General features: G+C 32.4%; 2 protein-coding genes across 3 annotated transcripts; one reads left to right on the top strand and one right to left on the bottom strand.

The window, feature by feature from the left end:
* Positions 1-837: 837 nt before the first annotated feature.
* LOC128241183 (uncharacterized) lies at positions 838-2,843 on the bottom strand. The gene is made up of 4 exons (XM_052958144.1): positions 2,786-2,843; positions 1,759-1,992; positions 1,176-1,273; positions 838-944 (listed from the first exon to the last, which is right to left on the bottom strand). The coding sequence occupies exons 2-4, from the start codon at positions 1,920-1,922 to the stop codon at positions 838-840; spliced, it is 369 nt and encodes a 122-aa protein (XP_052814104.1). The 5' UTR covers positions 1,923-1,992; positions 2,786-2,843.
* A 5,206-nt stretch (positions 2,844-8,049) lies between these two features.
* On the top strand, positions 8,050-12,915 carry LOC128239939 (uncharacterized). Of its 2 annotated transcripts, none has more exons than XM_052956395.1 (5): positions 8,050-8,185; positions 8,904-8,995; positions 10,827-10,954; positions 11,245-11,334; positions 11,927-12,915. In XM_052956395.1, exons 2-5 carry the CDS (start codon positions 8,916-8,918, stop codon positions 11,992-11,994), a joined length of 366 nt encoding a protein of 121 aa, XP_052812355.1. In that variant the 5' UTR covers positions 8,050-8,185; positions 8,904-8,915; the 3' UTR covers positions 11,995-12,915. The 2 variants fall into 2 exon arrangements, with proteins under 2 accessions (XP_052812355.1, XP_052812356.1); XM_052956396.1 differs by lacking the exon at positions 8,050-8,185 and adding an exon at positions 8,243-8,305.
* Positions 12,916-17,842: the final 4,927 nt, after the last annotated feature.

Below are 17,842 nucleotides of genomic sequence, written 5' to 3'. Positions count from 1 at the left end.
ATATCTGCAACTTGCCAGCACTATGCAAAATAAATATACATACACAGACATTATAAATGTATAGAAAAATTTAAACTATAAAGAAGCCGTCTAGCTTGACATAATGAAAAGCTGAGTTAGAAGCATATAATGAAACAGGTATACTAAACATTACATACAACATTTAAAGATTAAGTTTAAACACACATTTTACTCATAATTTGCTTTTTTACGCATGCATAATAATTAGACAAATACAAAATAATGTTAATGCATCACCAACAAATAAATACAAATGATTTTTTTTTATTTCACACAGTGGCAATCCAGATAAAAGTACTCGTTTAGTAATGTAATGAACGTTGAGATGAGACAAAATCTTTCTCATGTTTCAGATGTTTGTTACTTTTCTAAAATGTTCTCGGAGGTGAAAGAGTTCTCGTTATATAAAACAGAGGAACTTCTACACCTTCGAAGTAGTTTATCTTATACAAATATTTTGTTTGAATTCAATTGTTAAAACACTGAGTACGCAGTTACTATGAATTTCAGACTGAATGAGACAGGTCTGTCCTAATGATTATATCCGGAACCGAAACACTATAGCGATGATCAATTTCCCTTGTCATGTGCCATACGATGTCGGAGTTTCATTTTCTGTAGAAATCCTTTTCAAAACGGTTTATGTATCCATCACCTTTAAAAACAGAAAATAATGAATATTATTTTTGATGTAACAATCATATTTTACGGATTACTGGCATTAAACTTCGACCAGTGTGTGAACTGTTTGTGAATACTATAATAATCCAATCAAAGAAGATCACTCATATTTTAATACATTGTCCTCTACCCATATCAACTATCGAACATACCGTCATTATCAAATATTTCCTGTACCCACTTGGTCAGCATCTGATCTCGTCGTTTACAAATGTCAAGGACAAATGCGATTTTCATATCATCTGAAAAATCAAAAACACTTAATGAAATCAACAATCTTAACCAGCAGAAAAAGAAACCTAATATTTGATACTTTAATTGAATATGGTTGTTTTCCCATATCGAAATCATGGTCCTTATTAAAACAATGACGAAACAAAGAATGCCTAAATCGTGTTCGGCTGTTAACTCTCAGGCAACAAGTCTATAAAATTACAATGTATTATGCGAATAGTCAGATATTATGAGCGGACCTGATATGTTGTGAAAGTGATTACGGAGCGCCCTGAAGAATCTGACCTTGCCAAATCTGTGATTACACAAACCGTGTATGGCGAATTGGTAAACGGTTCTGTAAAATAAGAGAGGGGCATTTGGAAACTAATGAATACAATTCATTTTGAATCAAAAACACTGACACAATATGAAAGCAAATTGTTACGAATAATATTGAATTGTTTTAGTCAGACCGACAAGTAAAATGGTGCATTAAACGATGATTATTTCGCTGAATAAAAGCCTGTTATTTTTTCAATTTGTTACACTGTCATATCAAATGCACGAAAAGTTCTTACACTCATATAGTGACACTTCACAAAACAATACAAAGCAACAATGCTTTCACAAATAAGTTATACTATATGTTTATAAAAATAATCTAGACGCAAATTATCACAGATTACTCTAAATGAATTTTGATGCGACATTTGAGATATATGAGGACAAATAAAACATGAAGAAACAGAAATGTGATAACCGCGTTTTTACAAAAAAAAATATTCACAGCATATCAACTTACAAACATGCATATTAAAATGGTATTGTAAACAGGCTTACGGTCCACTATATTGCCGTAAACTTTCTTCGGTCCTAGTGACAACACCGTTAGGTTTTATTACTTTCTCTCCGAGGTCATCTGATGGAACTGTCCGACCCGCTACTAGGACTAGCAACATCCCAAAAATCAACGTATGCATCATTCCCTTGTCATAAACGGACATGCTTTTGTGTTTTATGTCTTCCTTTGTCCTACTATCTTGTTGCTCTGTCCTTGAAAATTATTGTAAAAAGCTGAAAGTAAAATATAATATGGTTATTAATTATTCATATTCCCGAGTCAGTATCCAAATGTTAGTCAGTATTTCTTTGAAAAAGTTTGCATTATTCCGTCCCTCATCTGACATTATTTAGTGATTGTTTTTTTAACGAAATCACATTAACAATGAGTGCTCAACCTTACTAGTAATATATTGTTTCAACACTCAAACACTTCATGTAAATGCAAATATAACAATTAATCTACAATGATGAATACGATATATGCAATTGTTAGACTTTTACTATCTCAAACATAGGTATAAAGCACTTAAGTTTATCGTTGCTGTCTATCATATATTTTCATAAGACAAATATTCGAATGTATACAAGATATTCTTCGCCATTTAAACTGAGGGCAGACAATTACAAGTGTCGTTCGTGATCGTAAACGTTCGCCTGGGATGGTATTCAATATTCAACCAAAGTTTACCAAAGTTAATCTAATGGACAAACAGCCTTGCGTTCATTCATTTTGTTAGTCTATTATTTATAACAAGTACATCTTTCATAGATCCAATCAAGATCAATATTGAATACCAGCCATGGTCTACTAGGGATACTGAGTGAAATGTTTATCCCACATCGCGTTCAAGTAATAACATGAGCAAATATTAATTCTGATTATGTTTCGTGCCTGTTATTGACAAAGTAAGTTAAATTTAATACTGTTTGATATCAATTCACTTCAGTGTGTTAGTCGAAATCGTAAATATTCATTTATCACAGAAAGTATGTCTAACTCGTTAACTTGTTAATATGCATTTACCTCAGATTGTAAGTCGAATAATCCAATATTTTCTTAGACCAGACTTGTTTAAATTTTCTACATTAACTAATTCATCAAACGTTATTTTATTAATTTTTATTTCGTTTCTCTTACAATCCTCCCTCGTTCGTTAACATAAATTTAGTAGAACATCCGAGGGAGACCCGTGGCTTATATATTTATGGAACTGGTCATGACATAAAATTACCACAGAGGATGCGGTTGTTAGTTTTCCCACTAGTGAGAAATAAGCTGCGAGGAAAAGTGAAAATACCATTGACATGATTGACAGTAAAACATACATGATATCATTTTTGCGCTCGGTTACTATAGCATCCAGATGAGATGAATACAATTGTTCCTTTGTAATGAACGTTCCCTTCTCAAGAGATTCTTATCACTTTGATTAATTTAAAATCTGCTTATACTCAAACCACCAATAAGCCATATCGCACGTGAAGTATAGCGCATAATTGATAATTACAAATTTATGCTTGTTCATATTTGACACTCTCCTAGTTTTTATCTTTCTGGAGTATTTTGATTATAAAGGTACCTTTGTTAAATATGTATTGCTAAGTTTTGATTAAAACACAGGAAAACACTTGTTTTAAAGATGCATAATTAAATGTTCTTTTTCTATGGCACTGAATTACAAAATTGGAAGTCTTTGAAACAGCTGTGTAAATGTAAAACAAATATTATTATTTAATTAATATTTACGAACATCATAATAATTTAAGACTGTCCAAATAACATTTTTCAGCACCACACACCTTTCAGTTAAATATGAGAGAATTAAAGCTTTGACAATGCTCTCAACTAAAGAAGATGGCATGAGGATTAGATAATACTTGTTACATATGAAGCACATGTTACTTTTATACTTCTTGATTTCGTACATTGTAAGAATCCTCAAAGTAATTTATGTTTATCAATTGATCTGTTGCAATTGTATATTTAATATATGGTCGTTTCTATCTTGCTTACATTACACTACAAGGTCGAAATTAATTAATGTAAATGAGGTAAGCGTAATTCATGTCTAATGTAAAATAGATGGTTAGAAGAAGTTCTTATTGTAATTCTGCCATGTAATGTCGTACCAGTTGGTAAGATTCCCTAAAATGTTAAATCTGCATCATTTAGGTTTCAGTTACATGTACGCGGGGGGGGGGGGGTTTAGCGGTGGCATGTTTTTTACTTAACAAAGTTCAAAAGAGGAAACCGTTATTGCAATATCATATAATACAAAAAAAATAAAAAAAAGTTTAAGTTACATGGAATGGGAGTTCAGTGGTTGAAAGTTTTTCACTTAATTAAGTTCAAGAAGGACACCGTTATTGCAATAACATATAATACAAAGATTAATGGTATTTACTAAATATACCCTAAACTTGTCATTAAAATGCACACAATAGTTTAAATATTTGTGGGTCGAATACAGGCTCAATGAATTGAAACCTAATACTTTGTTTTTGAATGATTACTACTTTCCCTCGTGATATGAATATTTCACATAACGTAAAATGAATTAAACTGCGTAGTTATTTACGACAAGATGTTAAAGGAATGATTCAGTATTGGCTACGTATTCGAGCTGTGTATACATGTTTTCTTTATATGTTTGTATTTGTTAGTAAGTCATTTTGCCATCAGAAATGGCAAATGGTCATACTAAATATTTATTTAACTCTTGGAATTGCCAACTCCCCGAAAAACAGACAATAAAACACTTTCACATATAAGAACACGTATACGTTGCCGTACGTCGGTGAACGAACGTTTGTTAGGTGTAACGGAATTAAATACTCAAATACTCAAATGATCGCTCGCTGACCATGGCCTACTTAATATACTTGAACCGACTTGCGACAAATTGTTTTTTTGCTTTTTCGGGTGGGTTATCATATGTATTTGCATAATTACATGAAGTGTCCTGTTATCTCATTGGTGTTATTATGCATGACAATATTATGACCCTAAACGCTATGAATCTAATTTTCTTTTATCATTTCGCTGTACACTCTTCAACTTTGAACGGATATCAGTTTCGAAATGACTCCAATACAAATACATAGAAATAAATATCAAACAATATTTCTTTTGAATGTTTGATATATACATAATATGTATATGAGGTTAAAAAGATGTGTGTATATATATATGTGAATGGCTACCGCTGAATTTATGGGCAATGTCGGTGTCCCTTTATACAATTGTATTAGACGTATTTCCCATTTTATTATAATTACAAGCAGCAGTGTGCGCATTTATCATTGTTGAGGGCAATCGCAATGACTAGTCATCTTACCATTACACACATTGCTATGCTCAGATCATTAAATGAAGCAAACACACCTGTTGGCGAAGACATTCTGTAGTGATTAACTGCCTGCTTATTTGTAATCAATAAAATTGGAAAGTCTGTTGACCACATTCAATTATTTATCACTCTTAGTTGGTGACCAAATACACGTTATTAACTGCTCTATATTGAAATGATATACGTGTTTCACTGGCTTTACGAGTGTATGAATCTGACCACATTACATAACCACAAAACTGTCTAAGCTTACTTTTTAATATTTTAATTTTAAATGGTTTGATGATATAAAGGTTCAACATAAACAAATAATTTGTCAGAAAAAAGGTTACTTAAATACTAACAGAATATGTTGCTGTTAAACCAACATTACTATCTTCATTAAAAAATAAGTGTACTGGACAAGTACATACAAATCTTATATTAACCTGAACAACGGAATTGAAACAACTTTTTTCTTTTAATTTCTGATTCATTTAAATCAAATTAATTTCTATCAAGATAAATCATGATACAATTTTCTAGAAAGCATCTTACAAGCATTTTTAATTAAACTTGTTGCAATTCTTATCAATTTAAGAGACGTTTTTCATCAAGCTTTGAATCCGATATTGTAAGTTAGAGACTGGGCAGGACGCTGATAAGCAGTTACTCAGTATTTCTATCATTGTGCTCGTTAATAACTTAATCTCAGGCATTATTAGAGTGAATCATAACACACCTTGCCGAATGATTAATGACAATTTTATCAAGTGTAGTGCGAACGTAATATGCTACGTTTACGACAGATTCTATGGATTAAGTGAGTCATTGTGATTGGCAATGTTAAAATGTTTACTAGTTTACGGTCATTTCTAACAACAATATAAACTAAACATGGGATCCAAAATCGCCTTGGTAACCTTGTTACAAATGTTGTCTTCTTAATTTGACACTCAAACATTCCGACTGTATTAATTCAGAACTTAAATGTTGCAAAAGATAACTAACAAATCATGTTAAACCTGAAGTACAAGTAATGCGTTTGTAAGTACGGTTTTATGTCATTCCCCGTCTTCATAATGCTTTAATTTTTTACTCTTAAATTATTATCCCAAAGAGGGCAGAGCCGTTGATAGTGGTGCCCTTACCATTGCAATGTAACAAAAAAGGAATTTCCAAATTGAGGACGTAACGAATTCTTTCTTCTGACTTATTTGTTTTATTTTAATAGCCTAAATAAAATCCCCGAGTACGTAAACCAGTAATGGACGTATTCCCTCAAGTTGAAAAAGTATGATACATGGACAATACGACACACCAATGTTTCATGCCTTTGCGAATGGCAACCGTTTTTACATGCTACTCTATGACTTTCAGGCGTCCTAGCAACACTTTCAAATCGGCGTGGTAAGTATGACGCAAGATGCATTCAGTCAAAGGGAAGCTTAACTATTACATCAGTATAGGTAATGTAGGCTTCAGAGAGTTTCCATGTTGTTTTAACTGTCCTATCTTAGTTTTAGAAAATGCAGACATGGTCTCGACTATATGATGTTACCATGGAGTTAGGGCAGTAAAGTATGTGTTTCTAAATAATAAAAAAATATTATTATGATAGCGCCGTTTTCTTATCCCGTATAGTACCGCGTCTTGAGTGATGACTTTTACACAGATGTGTATTCACGTTTTGAAGAGAACGCTATTTCATTTCGAGGAACATATTGTACTTTCTGAATATTTTTTTTCGGAATTATTAAATTACTGATATGGATTTATATTCATGAAACTGTACGAAATAATCAATGTTCTAGATGTATGACATCATGCATTAGATTCCAAACGTGCACAAGCGGACGTCAGTAAAAAAGACAATAATAACAATAATGCCAGCTGTGTGTTTCGATTGTGAAATAGTATACAATTGTTTGAATGCATACATTCTGGATCGTATAAAGATTTCCCACGGTAAAGGTAAAGGTAAAGAGTGCACTATTTTTTATACGCCAGAACGTGTGCAAATATGTTCGTATACATTCAGTGACCATTTTGTTACGTATGCTTGTTAAGCAATAAATCTGCTTATTAAGCAATAAATCATTCAAGAGCCCCACATCTTATAAATCGTTGCTATGTCGTTTGAACGTTAGTCGCCACGTGAACCGACAAAGTATACGACAAAGACTCGTACGTTATTACGACGTTTTCGTCTTATTTTAACCAGTCATTAAATGTATTGACACATGTAACATAACATCAGAATACAACATATATTTTCAGCCAATGAAATTGCACAATTAAAGTCATGAAGAACTGCACTCAGTAAAAAATAACGTTACTTTTTGTGTGTGTTTAAAGGTCAGCCTACTGCCACTAGGGTTCTATCTGCTATAAATCACGTTTAAACATAAGTCATTTGGTACACACAAAATTAGTGCGTGTGTGCGATGTGAGGGGCGTAGTAAGGCAAGGTAGGGACAATACTGTTTTTGCAAAATGCATTTACATTTAGTTCAAATTTCTCCCAAAGCTTGTTTACATCTTTAACTAGATTAATGTCCTTGCTGCCAAGTGTCAAACAATGGTAAGTCTAGAAGGTGCGTCGGGACAAACAAGAAGTTGGGTATATCATATCCCACCATGATAAAGAAAGAGTGCAAGGGGATATCCTTTCTCTTCATTCTCAGCGTGGGCGCATGAAGTGGAGTATTTAACACAGTATTAAATATCATTGTTAGGAGATATTTGGGAAATAAAAAATGATAATTATCATAATTTAGATATATCATCTTTTAACCAACTTTTGAGGTTTCAATATTATTGTTAATTCAATTAGTTGGTACCAGTATCCGGTTTCTACATTTACTTTAGAGCACTTAATATAACATTAACGTTTCTGAAATATTAAAGTGATAATATTATTGTGTTACCGCAGAAAGGCATCTTTTCATTCCGTGCATTCATTTTCTCACCAATACCTTGATTATTACGTCATGAGTAGAAATGGTCACGTGATTCAACTGACTTTCCTGATAGGCGTGAGGAATGGATTACAAATTCGAAGGAAGCATATTCTCTGAGTAATGAATCAATTGGTTAGTATAAAATGATATTAATTTGCAAGGTAATCTCAGTCTAAGGTATATTATTGAGTTGCTCTTTAAACACTTCTTTATTTGTGTGTAGTTTCTTTTTTATATAATTGATTATACGTTGTAAGTACTTTATACAATTTTAGTTTGATTTTATGTTATTTTTGCATAATTACATGAAATCATGGTAAATGATAATTACTTCATCTGAACATAAAATAATCTATATTTTTCTGTATTTTTCTAGTTGTTAATTTCAGAATTAATAATTAGTGTTAAGCCAATCTTTTTTCCAAATCATTTTTGTTTTTAATATTAAAGCGTTTTCATAATAGTTCGAGCTGTGGTTTTGAGTGGCTATAAAATGTCAACTTGATGTTATCGTTTTAGTTAACCAAATCTTTTCATTATCAATCTGTAATGAAACCATGGAAAAAGACCTCTTATAGTATTGTTATGTTTAACATTAAGGACATCGCTATGTGATTTTTGACAATCATATGTTTTGACTTTTGATAACTGCATATTCCGATAGTTTTAATTGTTTTATTTTGAATAATAATCGCATAATTTAAGAATAGTTGTATGCGTCTGCTGTGATGAAACACGCTACGTGTTGTAATTATTCCTAAAAAGGGAGACATCTTTTGAAGGCGTAAAATACATCTTGATGCCGTACAAACAGGCAGTGATGCACTTCGTGTTTTTTTTATTCTTACAGTGGAAATAGAAGATGAAATGTATTATCGTGCTGGTGCTGAGTGTTTTGGGAATGAACATTTTACGTGTAAATGGGAAGTTCTTCAACTATTTGTAAGTACAAACACGAAATATGTTATATTGTGTAATAATATTCTGATTCCTTCTGATCAAGATACATTAGGTACACTAATGTGAATTTTTAAATATTAAATATTTTTGTTAATTTCTAAAAAGCAATTGTAATATGATCAGTTACATGAGCAAATGGTGGAGTCGTTCGTATTATATTTATCCTGGCGTAAACACGTGGGCTTGAACCATATATGAAATTAATTTAGATATTATGGGTGAGTGTTTTCATCATGAAACGATTCACCTTACATATTCCGACTATTCAATGAGTGTGACTTGATATAATTGTTAAGTATCAATTTTCAGTTTATCATATGCCAAGTGTTTGCAACTGTAATGTGATTACGCCATATACTCGTTTAATGCAAATTAAATGAGAATGACTAAAGAATTAAGAAAGGGCATTTACCTCTTAACGGCCCTTTTATGCTCGGCAATGTTACTCTATGCTTAGAAATGGTTCGTGTCTTACTACGTAAATAATTTATTTTACGCAATTTTTGACTGCAAAAAGTTTCATTATAATCCCTTATGGAGTCCAATCAATGCAAAAAAGGGAATGATTGAAATATTTAAATTCAAAATAAAAAAGGCATTTGCCCCTGAAATAAAAAGTTATTTTCCGAAACAAATTAACAAAAATATTTCTTTATGCCTGTCAATGTTAACGGTTCGTTTTTAACTAAGTTTATATAATTTGCACAGCATTTAACTGAGGAAAATACGTTACAATTCATTCCAATATTGCGATGATTTAGACAGAACAAATGTTTTAACTGTACCTTCGATTCTGATCATAATATGGACAAGTCGATGCTATTGTTTTACTAAAACGATGACGACAGAAAACCCCCTTTAATTTAATTGCTGTCTTCGTGCTTATATCTGCTATACAATATTAGTATGTTGTTGCTGTTTTAAAAATAAACACTTGTTTCCGGGATTGGTTGTACTCTTTAACCTTTTTCAACAATAGGTCAATCAATTTGGTTTCAAAGTGATGTTGATTGTTTCTGTATAGTTCTGAAGTTACTTTTATTGTGTATCGTAATAAACCAATTATCAAAGGCAGCTTACTGACCATCATACACAAATTTGCATCTTATAGTCTGAACCTTTTACAAAGAAAAAGAACAAACATGTATATAATGGCAAGTTGAAAGAACAGATTACAAAATCATATGATAAATGAATTTTAATTTTATCTTTCATGTAATTAATAGAGACTTCTCAGTGCAATAAAATATATTTCTGAGAAGTTATTATCAAATTTTATTTCAATATTATTGTTTTACATTTACGAAAAATTAAAAAAAACAACCTTTACAGTCAAATTATTTATTTTTACCTGTTGGTCTTTAAAAGTAAATATATCACATCTGGCTAAACCACTCGTAAAATATAATTTTTGCTGCCTAATCGGTAAATCATATTGCGATCTTATTCTGAAAGAAACAATCGCACATGTTAATGTATTTAATTGTTGTTGTTTTTTAATTTATTTTACTTGTTATTCGAGTCAAAATATAGATCAAAGTGAAATAAGTGAGGGCAACCATATATGGTAAATAAGAGTGACGTAACTGTATCTGTAATATTACATTTAGGAACAAACATATTAAAAAGGGGATAAAAACTGTACTTTTATTTACTAAGATTGCAATATACGTAACTATGTGTAAGTATAAACATTAACTTAAGTTAATTTTGGCAAGTAACGAACATCGAAAAGGGAAGAAGGTGCATACATGTTCCATAGAACTATACAAGACCTATCCTTATGGTATGTGTTTTGTGTTTGTTTGTTCAGAAGTGCCGAAAGGTTTGGACAAGAACACCTTTGCAAGACTCATGAGCAGAGACAGATGTTCCAGAGGGCAATACTAGGCAAGACTTGCTCATCATCTGGGAAGCAGAGCAACACAGGCTTTACAAATGGTATTTGAATATAATAGTAGTGGCTTGTTTAAAAACAACAAAACATGTTGTTTATGTTTACATTTTAAATCAAAATAGTATTTCAACCCAAAACAATGCTTGGTTTAAAAACAACAGCAACATGTGTCAGCTAAAGGCATGGGGCACAATAACAAATATTGCATTTTTAAAAGAAATCTTTAACCTTTAATATTTCGAATGAGAAATGAATAATTTATTTTCAATTGTCCAACGGAATAATGTTTTGCCTAACAGAATAAGTTTGCGTTATTCGTTTGAACTGTTTTCAGATGAATTCATGTTGTTCATGGTCGACACCCTTTGCAGGGATAAAGGCACCTGGCTTGCTGATTGGGTGCGCCAACACGTAGATACTGATGGTAAGTCTGTCTTCTATATTCATGCTCAATCAAGATGGCCGCGTTCAACTACCTTTGCAAATTAACTGACGGCTTGAGTGTTTAGTAGATGATGCAACACATGAAAACGGATGGTACGAATGACTGCTATGTTCATATTTATTCATGTTGTCCGTGGTCTACACCTCTTGCACATAAACAGGCATTTGGTGGGTGAATTGGTGCTCAAACACGTTAATACGGATACAAGGAATGATATCTGTTCTCAGAGTTGTCCATATAACACCCTTTAGTAGATTTGAGCGGGGAGTGGGGGGCAAAAATTCAATTGTTATTTTAGGTGGGTAAGAAAACAGTTAAGAATGCTTAATAAGGCACCCTGTTTATTTGAATTTGCCAGAAAATAGGGTAATCCCATCAACCTTATAGAATACTTTAAGTTGTTGGGAGGGGGGATGCCTGCGTCAAAATGTGCGCTCAACCTTGCGTACAACTTAATCTCAAGTACTGTATCTCTATCTGGCATATGCTGACATATGTTTAGGAATTCGAAGATTAAATAAACAACTGCTCATAATGTACTAGCATTGAAACGTGTGTTGTATACTTTCAGATGATGAACGTATATCCCGTTTCGAGGAGGACATGTACTACTATACGTACGAACGATCGCTGAACTAGAAACATTACATTGTCCGTATTCATTTTGGAACATATCGGATCTGTTTTGACAACGTGCTTGATTGCTGGTCAATCCTTTCTATACTCTTGTACATTAAGAGCAAACCGTCATATTGTATACGAAAATTGGACTTTTCGACGAACACTGAACATCTATTTGTGATATGCTCTGATATGTCTGCGACATATCTATACTTATTTTATGGAATTGTTATGTATTGTTTCATTCTTTACTAGATATACCTCTACGATGTAAGTTGCTTTCCAATGCCATTTTATAGCAAATATGTATTCCTATACATACATTATTTATGGAAGGAATACAAGCTTAAGGTGCCTACGTGACATTAACTATAGAATTACAAGCAACACGATTCTTTTTCTATACTCGATATCGAATGTGTATGAAGAAAGTTCAGAGGGTGGGATACACAGTAAACGTTTTAAATTTCACTTTGTGAAGCGTCTGTGATACGAATTGATATTTATTTAGTTATCTTTAATAAACGAAGGACAACTCCTCTTCACTATTTAATCATATCATATTAGATTTATTCTTCCTGGCATTTGTGTTAAGCTTCAACACAATCAATATTAAAATCAGCCAATGTTAAGATAAGGATCATAATAATTTAAGTATTCATTTGTATGTGTCATCTGGAACTATGTACCCAGATATCATCAGTTAACATGACGTATTCTATATTTTCATGTAAAGCATTCAAAACATGTTAAAAATATATTATGTGAAGAGAAGTCGTGAAATTACCTTCCTATGTTTTAGTTAGTGTCAATATATATATATATAAAACTATGTCAGAAGTGTTACACAGAACTTGTCGGAAAAGCGACAACTGATCGTTTATAAACACTGAGTTTGTAAAAATAAACACGATCTAATTAAAGCGGATATAAATGATAATATGAGTGTATAATGCCATATTGACTATATACTGGTATCACTGAATCGTTTTATTTGATATATAATATAAGGTCTGGCTTAACGACATGAAAAATGACGAATAATATAAAACACCTAAATAGCAAAATTATTTAAAATTGTATTCTTTAGCAAGTATTATACGAAATAACAAACATTTACCGAGTAATAACTAAGAAACTTGTTGTATTCTTGCAGTAGAAAATAAAGATAAAAATCGAAAAAATAAATATGGTAATATTTTTGGCAATGAAATTTTTTACAACGGGGTGATTATAATGTTGGATCAAATATATATGCACATAACTTGAATGAGCAAAACTAGAAAATACATGCGAACATAAAATTTTGTGTTGAACGTATGCAGCAACATCTTAGCAGACCATTCCCCCGGATAGAAAAATCCGGAATTGATTCACAGGAAATTACCTTTTACTCCTTAATTAAATAACAGCCAATTTAAAAAAAAAGAATACTGACCACATTTGAGTTTTAGTTATTTTTCGTATTTTAAAAAACAACAACAAAGTATCGGTTTAGCTGACATTTTCGATATGATATAACTTGACCGAGTCAGTATTCGCAGAAACTGACACACTGTTGACAGCTAGAATAATGATTTGACAATTACACTTAATATAACGCTAATGTTTTGTCTGCAAAACCTATACGCCGACCATCCCATAACGCAAAGGGTATTTTACACTGAAATCGAAAGACGCCCCCACCCCGTGGGCGGAAATCAAGCTATCAGGACTGTGATAATAGAACTGAGTGATGATAAATTCCATTTAAACTCTCAAAATACAATAAGATTTGCAATGTAAATTTTCTTTGTTTACAACCGTATTCCAATGCGTCCAATTTGTCTATTTTTTGTATTTTTTAATGTTTGAACGACCTTTTGAACCAAATATGTCTGGAAAGACGACATTGCCTACACGAAGATGAAACCAGAATTGTTTACTTCGTATAAACAAAACCCAGATATCCTTGAGCCAGATTGGAATATGTTCAGCGCCTGGTGCATTATATTTCTAATTGCATCTCATCTTCAATATTCAATTCCCTTCTACTGTTCTTGTAATCATATCAGCCAATGGCGAGACTCCTATTTCAAAAATCGTTTGCTTAGTATGTATTATAACTTTCAGCAAATATATCGTTTGAATACTGTGTTGTTCCTTGTAGTATCTATTATACTAGTTGTGTTAATGATGCCACAAACTGGTTTCAACCTGTCCCTACATTAAATAATTTTAGCTTTGTTCCGCAGTTTCTTTAAAAAATATATAACTGTCCCATTTAAAACCTCTTTGAAATAGTATTTTGCCCTAATTACAGCAAAACCTGTCGAATCTTTTTATAACGAACTCATCTGATGTCGTTTATTTTTGTTTTATTTAACATCAATATACATTTTTAAAAATTTATATTTATGCATTTATGCTGCGAATTGTCCTTCTTAAAAGGTTGAAACATAGTAGCTCTCTGGATATTATTTCCAAAACCACTTCAATTTCAAAGCGGTTGATATTATAACAAAACAAATGGAAGTTTTAAAGCCAATAGCAACGTTCCTCGGAATTTAGAAGAACATACTAGTATTATTTAGAGGTACACTGCGTAGACGGGCCGTTGAGTGATAATTGGCTCGAGTGACTCATAATGGCCCGAGACGTATTAACCTCTTTAATGCATATGTTTGTTTTCTTATTTTGTCTAAGTTTAAAATTTGCTTTTTAAAGTTTACCTGCAATCCAGTTGTGCATTCTCATTTCGCTCTGGCTTGAAAACGATCAATTTATAACTCACTCTCAAAGTCAATGTACGTTTTACTATTTAGTTTTTGAGAGTAAGCCAAAGAGGCACATGTCATTTTTATGTTCCCATACTATGTACTTAAATAAACCAATACCTCGTATTAATGATGTCAACATGTATGAACAGTTGCTGTTTATCAAGTAAATGCAATTTTGCAACTTCCTTTGTTTTGTTTTTTGAATGTCAACGCAGAATAAAAAAACGCTGCCCTAACGGTCCATACTGGTTACCAAACACTAGCATATCTTCCTAAACTGCGTTTGCGTTTACCTCCCTTTATTTTAATATTAAATATGTTCAAGCAGATCAATAAAATTTTATTTATTTAGCCAAGACATTATTTTACAGTCGCCAGAATTGATTTTAAGGCGAAAATTGAAGTCACGTGCGAACGTTATATACGGGCCGCAAAATAATAATCGAAAATCGGCCCGGGCCGCAAAACTGATAATCGCTGAGTCATGCAAATAATCGCGAAATCCCTGTAAAAATCGGTTACTATATATAGTAACATATGTATTAACAAAGAAGCATCTACTTTTAGCGAAGTACATAAAGTTTCTACGTGCATGTATACAATATTTCTCATTCAAAGTTCTTCCATTAGCTTAGCAAAATTGTCTTATTGTCAGAATTCAATATCAGTACGGCATTATGCTGTCAATTGGTTTGCTTCAAATATTGCAAAAATAGCCGAGACTGGAAGCCTGATCTACGTTCATAATAATGAGACGGTATATCAAAATGTGCAACTTTATGCATAGTTATAAATGGAAATATTATGTTGATTTTTTTCATTCAAACAACGTTGATAAGATCAATTGGCTAGCTTGGCGGTTGCTTATTTGCAGTAATCAATGGTCCCCTGTATTAAAGATTTGATTTCCGTTGCGTTTAATGGAAGGAATTGATAGTTTACTGCAGTCACATTCCTTTTAGCCATTGTTAGGGGTAATAAATTCAGTTATCACTAGACGTTATAATGTTCGGCAGGCGGCGTATTGTCCAAACAAACGGCGCCAATTGATCAGATTGTAACTTCTCATGTAATAAACTGCTTTATGGTCGCTGGATATATTCATTCGGATTTTGTTGAAAACATCAAATATACAAGTGATAAGCAGATGCTACTGGATGTTGTCGCTGTTGACGAGTCTCATTTAAAACTAATCACGCTTGTTATTTGTTAATCACTGCTCACATATTATATGTTATATATCAAATTTTGTAATGATTACCAAACCATAAAACACAATATTTTAAAACTGTACAAGCACCAGTAAGTATAAATAAAAGAGGTAAAACGATCGTCAAATGGCAATGGTATGTTTAGGCTTGAAAGTTGTATTAATATAAAAAGCAGCAGAATATCTGATTGTAGAAATTGTTATTTACTGTTCCTTTCGTTCAATTAATATAGTGCCCATAGAAAATAACAATTTATTTTCGAAATTGTTGGGCACATATGATGACACAGGTGAAGTCTAAATGGTTGTAAATGTAGAAAACGCCGTCAAGGTTGTTGAAGCAGAGAACCTTCCGTGGTTATTGATCAAATTTGCTGATGTAGGTAAAGCCTCCAAATGTAAAACCCCTTAGTTCGTGAGACGTTATTTGAAATATTATTCTTAAACGTACTGTGATTAACAAACAGCTTTTTCCGATAAAGATTTGATACGCATTTAATCGTTACTTGTACTTTAAAAAGTAGGCGCTGTCTTAAAAGCGTGTTCTAGCCAATTATGCACACTACTTGTATACATACCTTTGTCTAGAAACAAACTCTTTAGGTGGTACACACAAACGTTTGCGAGCTCAGACAGCACATATCATTGGTTTAAGTATCAACATGTTTCACCAATTCGGACAAATACTGCATGTTCATTTTTCTTTTAAAACAATGCGTTATTTAAGGAAATGGTAGCCAATGTATGATGTGTGATGGCCATTGAACATAAAACTGTATTTACAGTGTTCTTTCTGTTTTGTTGAAAGGGAATATCTCAGATTCATTTCGGAGTTTTAGTATAGATATTTAGCTTCTATCGTTATAAATGTCGACATGAGCTTCATTTATATAGCATCCTCTATATTTACTGGAACTTAATATTGGAATGACCACACATCGGTCGACAAATGTTAATCTCTACAGTATAATGCATTCCCGTCTCATTATCGCCGGCGTCAGGAAAGGGATATAAATATTCAAGAAGCACTTACGGCAATCATTATCGACGGAAATCAAACATCGAGGACAATTTTATTGCCAATTCGTTATTGTTAAATGCTAAGTTTGAAATGTTCTAACGTCATTGGAAAGCACTTTAAGAAAAAGGAAAATGAATTGGATGTTCTGTTAATATAATTATTTAAATACACGTTTAACAACAAGTTTTCCCACATTTACTGTTTTTACTGTCGCTAGCGACCAATTTACTAAAACACAATTAGTAATATTGATAGTACTGGTCAAAAACCAGGTTCAATAATTAAAGAAAGTCTTTGACAGTCCACTATCTCGCCCAATACAAACGGGTATTAAAACAAATGCTTTCTTTACAATTTATTATTTTAGGAATCAATATATATATGAACGACTATAGAATCAAGCAATGTAGCCGAAAGTTTAATAATACAATGAAAACTTCATCGACAAACCAGTAGTCATTATTCAAAAATAATCCTGTTTAGATACCTGTGGCAATGGCCGAAACGACAAAACACATAGAGACATAAACGTATAAACACTAAATACACAAATACGAACAATCGCTCTTCTTGTTAAGGCAATTTGTGTGTATCAGACATGTACACTTTACCTGATAGTAGTCGATGCCTTAAATGTGAATTATACTTGATAATAGCTATGCCTAGTGTAAATTTATCAGACGTGTTCATAGGACCTGTAAAGGGCTATGCCTGGTGTGAAGTGGCAATATAACGAGTTCTTTCAAGTGGATCTTCAAGACCTAGGTTAAGGAATGTTTGGTATGACAATCCCCTGCTGTGCATCTCCTGGTTTTTGCAATGATATCACAGTAGGTGTCAATTTCCTGTTTATATGTGTATTGGCTCAGGGCCATT

Source organism: Mya arenaria, chromosome 7, assembly GCF_026914265.1.
Source record: "Mya arenaria isolate MELC-2E11 chromosome 7, ASM2691426v1".
NCBI classification, from domain to species: domain Eukaryota; kingdom Metazoa; phylum Mollusca; class Bivalvia; order Myida; family Myidae; genus Mya; species Mya arenaria.
The sequence above is the reverse complement of the archived record's forward strand: the minus strand, read 5'-3'. Positions and strand labels throughout refer to the sequence as shown.

Coding starts and splice junctions, on each gene's coding strand:
- LOC128241183 (XM_052958144.1), bottom strand. CDS start 1,922: ATGTCCGTTTATGACAAGGGAATGATGCATACGTTGATTTTTGGGATG. Junction 1,274..1,758: donor TTACGGCAATATAGTGGACC/GTAAGCCTGTTT, acceptor CTTATTTTACAG/AACCGTTTACCAATTCGCCA. Junction 945..1,175: donor TCACTTTCACAACATATCAG/GTCCGCTCATAA, acceptor TTGATTTTTCAG/ATGATATGAAAATCGCATTT.
- LOC128239939 (XM_052956395.1), top strand. CDS start 8,916: ATGAAATGTATTATCGTGCTGGTGCTGAGTGTTTTGGGAATGAACATT. Junction 10,955..11,244: donor CAACACAGGCTTTACAAATG/GTATTTGAATAT, acceptor AACTGTTTTCAG/ATGAATTCATGTTGTTCATG. Junction 11,335..11,926: donor CCAACACGTAGATACTGATG/GTAAGTCTGTCT, acceptor GTATACTTTCAG/ATGATGAACGTATATCCCGT.